Raw genomic sequence first — 8,015 nt, forward strand, 5'->3', positions numbered from 1 at the left:
AATGGACTGTTCATTAGAATTAAAAGTTTGGATCTACTGCAGTTCACGGTAAAATATTGCTGGTAACGAATATTGCCAAAAATCTATGAATTTTAAAGGCTGCTAGCTGCCAAACGGCTGAACGAACAGATCATGCCCACACCCTGTTTTAAGCAGCATAAGAAGGCCTACAAATAATCTGGAATAGTCATAAATCAATAGTGCATAATTATCTCGCAGTGCAGAGAAATGCGCGAAAAAGGCCTATTTTACGCCTTTTTTCTTCAGTGAAGCTTTCCCTGTGCATCGTTGGATTTTGGCTATTCCAGATTATTTGTAGGCCTTCTTAAACCGCTGAAAATGGTGTGCGGGTATGATCTGTACGTTCAGCCGTTTGGCAGCTAGCAGCCTTTAAAATTCATAGATTTTTTGCAATATTCATTACCAGCAATATTTTACCGTGAACTGCAATAGATCCAAAAGTTTATTAGCACGTTCTGCCATTCGTTGCCTTAAAATCTTTTTACGACTATATTGATTTATGGCTGGTTTGTAAATCTTAACAGTGTTTTAACTTTTCCATCAATGATTCTAACCTGACTATTTTGTTCATCGTAATTTGGGTGTACATTAATTTTTTGTCCGTGTTCCACTGTTATAAAGGTCCGAAAAATAAACATAAGGCGCATTGTCAATAAATCACTGAAAACGTTAAACTCTTCTGCTTTATAAGATGTGTGAAAGGGAAAGTAATTGGAAGAATTATTCCAATAATATACTAATTAATACGAATATACAATACTTCCATACAAAGGTCATGCAATCAAATTGTTATATTTTCATCAATAATTAAAAAAGCAACAATTAAGCATTATATTTAAAACTTTTCAACTTTGCTTTCAAATATTATTAGCTCTTTTAAAGCAAAATTTAATATAAAGAGTGAAAAGATTTAAAACCTGGTGGGTAACCACATTCGCCAATGAACAATTCTGAAAATATGTTATTAATAAAATGTTTAAAATTTGAAAAAAAACATATAACACGAGGGGGAGGGGATGGTCGTTGAAGACAAAAAAATGGTTTGGCTTTTGAAAATAGACAATATACACAGGAATAAAAATCAAGTTCTTTTGTGGGAATGTTTTGACACCTTCCAACTTTTGTATAGAATTAAATGGCACTTTTAATCTCAGTAATGTTCCTTTATGACTTCATAAAAGGTTAAATCATTTATTTATATTAAATAGAGAGAAAGAGAGATAGATAGATAGATAGATAGATAGATAGATAGATAGATAGATAGATAGATAGATAGATAGATAGATAGATAGAGAGAGAGAGAGAGAGAGAGAGAGAGAGAGAGAGAGAGAGAGAGAGAGAGAGAGAGAGAGAGAGAGAGAGAGAGAAAGAGAGAGAGAGAGAGAGAGAGAGAGAGAAAGAGAGAGAGAGAGAGAGAGAGAGAGAGAGAGAGAGAGAGAGAGAGAGAGAGAGAGAGAGAGAGAGAGAGAGAGAGAGAGAGAGAGAGAGAGAGAGAGAGAAAAGGAGGGAGAGAAAAAGAGAAAGATAAAAAAGAAGAATAAAGCGAACAATAAAGAAAGGAAGAGAAAAAATAACAGTGATATGATGGGGAAAAATGATAGAGAGATAAAAAAGAATAATAAAAATACATTCTTATTTACTTATTTTGCAAAAATATATGTACCATATGCCAGCATCAAAGTTCGATAATCTTTAAGCCTACTTCTCCAGGCTAGGCAACCACAAATCAGCTTCAGACAACAGCAGCCAACCATAAACCTTATGAAAAATGACGCCATTCAATACAAATGACCAATGGTAGGCCTATACACAATACACATACTATGATACCAATGGATGGCCAGTATACATTTTAATTGACCAATGGTAGACCAGTATGACCTCATTTTTTATGGGCACTATAAAAAGCTTGGCTAACCATCTTTAAATGCTCAACAGTAAGCAAAACATAGAAATCTGCAGCTGCAAAGATGGCGGTTCGATTTCATTAAATTGGAAGCGGCTTATAGAACCTACAAAAAATGACGTCATACAATTTAAAAGGACCAATGATAGAACAGTATACATTTTATCATTGGTCAATAAAAATTTATTCTGTATACATTTTACCATTGGTCAATTAAAATGCATACTGGAATATCATTGGTCATATGTATTGTATGACGTCATTCATAGGCACTATAAGCTGCTTTATTAGATTGTGTATATAGCAGCAGTATAAATAAATTGAAAATTTCAACTGTCAGAAACTGCCAAAGAAATAAGCAACATTGCATAGCCGCTAGTAGGACAATAAAATATTGGACGGCTGCCGAGCCCAGCAATTTTTTCCTTGTCTAAGTTAAACTACTTGTATTCACTTACCCTCACTTGCATTCTGCTTTTTTTTTTGCATGGTAAACTATAAGTGAAAAACTTGGGATACCGGCTAAATAATCCACCGCCAATTTGCATTAAGCATGAATAAAATAAAATATGTTGCTTTTTATATTTTAATGTATACATTATATCTGAATAATGTTGTTATAATTTTTTAAAAGTACAACAAGTACAATTATAATATAGTTTTTAAAAGTTTCTTTTCCCTCTCTCCCAAAAATTATTCAGCAGTAGAAATATGTGACAAAATGACAACGAAAAAATTGTCAGTTGTTCCATTTCCTTTTACCTAATTGACTTTATGTGTGCAGAAACTTTTTTTCTGTGGGAAATATGCCAACCATCACCACACATAACTTTTCCGGGAGCTTTTATTTAGTCTTCATGAAAACGACAGGTTTAATCTGCAATCAATTTTGTTCACATTAAAATTGTTCTATTGATTTAAAACCGTTAAGGAAGATTACTGTCGAAAGGCCTAGCCTCGAAAGAGTATTTTCTTTTAAAAAAAGTATCAAACAAGAAATTAAAAAAAAATTCTAGTGATTAAAAATATTAATTATTGATTCCTGTGACAATTATTCCTGGTTTTTAAAGCAAGGTTTGAATAAGGTTTGAACAATTAAGTACATACATTTGTTACTTTTGTTTTACCTCTAACAAAAAGATGTAAAGCTTGTAACTAAAAATGTGCCTAATTTAGAATGGAACGTCTTCTTTTGGTTTTAAAGATTAGAATTTTTGGGATTGGTATTTACTTTATGAGAGCTGCTACTTCACAAGGCATAATATATTTTTAAGTCCATGCATTCTATTGTAAGTGTCAAAAATTTCATTCTGAATTGATTGCTGGTTAGTAATCTTTACTTTTATGGATGGTTTTATCCTAGTTTTATTTATTTACTAAAATTTAGAAATTGTTGAGTAAAGTTAATACAATTTGTTGATTTATCCGTCCATTATCTGTAACACAAAAATGCTTTTAGCAAGCCTATTCTAAGTCCTTTATTTAATTTCTAACAGCAAAACTTTTCTACAAGGTGTGTAGTTTGTCAATCGTTAAAAAAGTAATAGGATGTTCGTTCGTCTGTATGAACTTAAAGACCTTGCTAACACTGGACCGATATGGTTCTTTTTTATATGGAAGCTTCTTGTAGGTTATGAGAGGTGTTTGTATGAGAGTTCTCTCAAACTTCCGAAGATAAAGTCCTCCCCATTTTAATTCATTTTAAAACTCAAGGTGGTGTATCAACCCCACCCTTCTTAGAGACCCATTTAAAGGTTTCTAGCCTGCAATTAGTTTTGTAAAATAAAAATAAAAGTAAATTTTAAAAATTGTGTGAAAGTTTAGTGATATATTTGTTAGAAATAACAATATCTTAACACAAAGTTTATTAATACTGATAACAATAATGATAATTTACAAATAAATATTTAAAAAATAAAATTCCAAAGTAAGATTATTTTACATTCAATTCTTTTTTACAACATCTTAAAATATTTACTGTTCCTAAAACTAAAATTGAAAATTTAAATGAGCATCAATTTCTTTATAAACAATCTAAAGAAAAACCTAAAACCCCACTGATTGTCTGTTGGGTGTTAACTATAGTAGTTGTACAAGGGCAGGACCAACTAGGGAGCCAACTCCCAGACCAAACACTAGGCTGATTGTCTGCAGGATACCAGCTGTCTCCTGATGGTAACCTGACACTTTCTTGGGTCCCAACATCTGGCATACATTGCCTAAAACGAAAAAGTGATTTAAAAACAAGGATGACAACATCCATAAGTAGCGAAGCTAAAAAGTTATGGATTGCCATCCGGAAAAATGAACTAAAGAGCAGTATCATAAAAAAAAACATTAAACTTGATGAAATAAATCACTAAACCTTCTAAAAATTTATAAAAACGTGAAAATCAAGAAATCGATCAAGCACCACAACCAAAAAAGCAAATTTTAATGAAACTCAAAAGAAATTTGTAGAATGTGAACAAATTCAAACCATGAAAATGTCACTTGTCTATCTTGGATAGGAGTTTAAAAACACAAAAACTTAGAAAACTTGCAATGTCCGATAATTTTAATCCAAAGAGGAGGTAATTTTGTTTATCATAACTGGGGTTGAACATTATTGCATACCTAGTCCTGCCACTTACCTAAGAAACCCCCACTGACACTCAAAAGTATGAGAATGATTATATAGGAATAATCAGAAGCAAAGACGACATTTGTGTTTCTGTTCTCAGGGGCTACATTACACCTAAAATAAAATAATTAAAAGTGAGTGAAAATAAGTTTTGAAGAACATGATTTGCATATTAAAATTCAAAATTGTATCGGGTATAGTCCATTTCGTAACATCGCTCCTTATGGGGCGATTCTTCGTGATTTTCACAGTAGCTTTTCTCCTATTTCTAGCCCCTGCGGGGGGCTCTAACACTGCGGGGCCAATTACCTAACCCTGTGGGGCAATCACCTAACCCAATATAACCTAACCTACCCTAAATTAACCTATAAAAAGCCATTTAAAGATACGACGAATCGCCACTTATGGGGCGATGTTACGAAAGGGACTATACCCATTATATCTTTTTAATAAAGGCAAAAAAGATACTTTACATTACAATTAAAAGACATAGTTTTATCAATTTTGTTCATAAACTGAGGATAAAAAAGTATTTAGAAACAAATACAACTTTCTTCATTTTGCTGAACATAAAGTATTACGCAGGTCACTTCAAAATTTAGTGGTGCATATTTTAGAGTCTAATTTTGTATAATAAAAAAAAACTTAAAATGAGTTTTCTCCAGTTCTGCAAAATGGTTTCATCTAAAATGTACAAAAAAGATATTTTTAGAACCAAATATTAATTCAACTTTTGCTTACATTTTATTACTACTTAGTATCTATCACCCTAAAGGGAACTTATCCACGAAAAACAGCAAATGATTCTAAGCACCTTCCAGCTTTGATTCTAAATGTTTTCTTAGTGAATATACTAGGTTTTATGTTTAATATTCTGATTTTAACTAAAAAATTTCACCATGGTTTTCTTTAGATAAAACTTTTAAATGTTAGGCATTATTGACAAAATATCATCAAATGTTTTGGTGAGTTCAAAAGTTCAAATAAAATAATACGCCAAAACATAATTAATCTTTCGAAATTAATAAAACTGCTAACAATATTACAAGTTACCATCAAGTTTTAATCTTTTGATTGTACATTTTTATATTCGTAGAAAACTGGAAATAATACGATGCTAGACATAGTTTTTTTTGTATGGATGAGAACCGGTTCCTATCCACCGGATTCGAATGAATACGAGAAAACTGCTTACAATATTACAAGTTACCATCCCTTTTCTAAATTGACATTTTTCATCAAAAAAGTTTACTATTGTGTCGTAGCAGTTTGAACTCAACAAAATATTTAGTCACAAAATGTTTAAGATTTCAAAGTTTTATTCATAAAAAAAACATGGTGAAACTAAACTTTTCAAATCAATATAACGATATTAAACATAACCCTAGTATATTCACTAAAAAAACAATAGAATGACTGCTGGAAGGTGCTTAGAATCACTTGCTCTCGTGCGTGCATAGTCTCCTTTACTTACATCATGAGAAGAGGAATGAAACCAATTCTTGCAATGCTGAGGACAAGCACACCATACTCAGAACTTTTTCCTGAAATATATTCGTTATGTCTAATTTTGTTATCCGTGGAAAATTGACTATAATACGCAACATATTTTTTTTTGTACAGCTTAAAACTGTGTCTAATCCAGCGGATATTAATTGGTTTCTAGGCCATACTGTAAATAATATTACAGACCCAAATGAAAGAATATTATTAGTCCAATAGTAAGGGGTACTATAATGGAATGACGTTCAGAGGTACCTACATACTCTTATCATAGATAGCTGCGCTTCAAATAATCATTATTGGAAAAGAATGTCAAAATAATGCTTACAGATTTAGCTCATACATTTAGAGTCTGTCTTCAATACGTCCAAGAAAGTCTCTTTAATAAAAACAATACCTGGTTTAGGCCACTGTGATACAGTAGCTATGGTTCTACCAGTCTAGTATGATACACTAGGATACTATTATAGAGACTATACCTGGTTTAGGCCACTGTGATACAGTAGCTATGGTTCTACCAGTCTAGTATGATACACTAGGATACTATTATAGAGACTATACCTGGTTTAGGCCACTGTGATACAGTAGCTATGGTTCTACCATCCTTGTATGATACACTAGGATACTATAATAGAGACTATACCTGGTTTAGGCCACTGTGATACAGTAGCTATGGTTCTACCAGCCTAGTATGATACACTAGGATACTATTATAGAGACTATACCTGGTTTAGGCCACTGTGATACAGTAGCTATGGTTCTACCAGTCTAGTATGATACACTAGGATACTATTATAGAGACTATACCTGGTTTAGGCCACTGTGATACAGTAGCTATGGTTCTACCAGTCTAGTATGATACACTAGGATACTATTATAGAGACTATACCTGGTTTAGGCCACTGTGATACAGTAGCTATGGTTCTACCAGCCTAGTATGATACACTAGGATACTATTATAGAGACTATACCTGGTTTAGGCCACTGTGATACAGTAGCTATGGTTCTACCAGTCTAGTATGATACACTAGGATACTATTATAGAGACTATACCTGGTTTAGGCCACTGTGATACAGTAGCTATGGTTCTACCAGCCTAGTATGAAACACTAGGATACTATTATAGAGACTATACCTGGTTTAGGCCACTGTGATACAGTAGCTATGGTTCTACCAGTCTAGTATGATACACTAGGATACTATTATAGAGACTATACCTGGTTTAGGCCACTGTGATACAGTAGCTATGGTTCTACCAGCCTAGTATGATACACTAGGATACTATTATAGAGACTATACCTGGTTTAGGCCACTGTGATACAGTAGCTATGGTTCTACCAGTCTAGTATGATACACTAGGATACTATTATAGAGACTATACCTGGTTTAGGCCACTGTGATACAGTAGCTATGGTTCTACCAGCCCAATCTGATACAGCTTGCAGTAAGAAACAACTGAGAGAAAAAAAAATATTTTTGTACATTGTATCTAAATGTTAACGACAAAATAAGCATAAAAATGTTTGTTGAAAGATTAAAAAAATTACTTAAATAAATTGAATCTCATAAAATTTAATAAAATATCTCATAAAAATGTCAATATAATGACCAAATCGTTTACAAGGCATATAAGGTTATTTTGCACAGACAGACAATCGTTTTTCTTAACTATACATTTGGAAGTGTGAATATCAAATAAATTAGTAAAGTCAAATATGAATTAACGTCGGACAAAATAAACAATTAAACTGTTGTAGTATAGCCTTGCTACTATTTAATAATTACCAAACAGGTGTAAAGTAGAGATCATTCCAATCTGTCGCTTCCTAAAAATAATAGTAAATTAAAATTTTAAATCTTTTGAATCTTGTAATGAAATTAATTTTCTGTTAAAAAATTAGCTTAAAAATTTTTAAATCCCATAAGTTCTTATTTTTTTGTGAAAAGTTCTCTTTGATAATA

At 32.2% G+C, this 8,015-nt stretch overlaps 1 protein-coding gene across 1 annotated transcript; it reads right to left on the reverse strand.

Annotated features, from left to right (window-relative positions):
- Positions 1-3,740: 3,740 nt before the first annotated feature.
- Positions 3,741-6,486, reverse strand: LOC145321788 (equilibrative nucleoside transporter 3-like). Its single transcript, XM_080163406.1, has 4 exons — positions 6,451-6,486; positions 6,025-6,094; positions 4,561-4,664; positions 3,741-4,146 (listed from the first exon to the last, which is right to left on the reverse strand). The coding sequence occupies exons 2-4, from the start codon at positions 6,027-6,029 to the stop codon at positions 4,007-4,009; spliced, it is 249 nt and encodes an 82-aa protein (XP_080019532.1). The 5' UTR covers positions 6,030-6,094; positions 6,451-6,486; the 3' UTR covers positions 3,741-4,006.
- Between the last annotated feature and the right edge of the window lie 1,529 nt (positions 6,487-8,015).

Source organism: Acartia tonsa, chromosome 6 (genome assembly GCF_053477335.1).
Source record: "Acartia tonsa isolate MP-2025a chromosome 6, ASM5347733v1, whole genome shotgun sequence".
In the NCBI taxonomy this organism is placed as follows: Eukaryota; Metazoa; Arthropoda; class Copepoda; order Calanoida; family Acartiidae; genus Acartia; species Acartia tonsa.

Excerpts from the sequence above, each read along its gene's own strand:
- LOC145321788 (XM_080163406.1), bottom strand. Across the intron at positions 4,147-4,560 it reads TGTCAGTGGGGGTTTCTTAG|GCAATGTATGCCAGATGTTG; the intron begins GTAAGTGGCAGG and ends TTTTCGTTTTAG.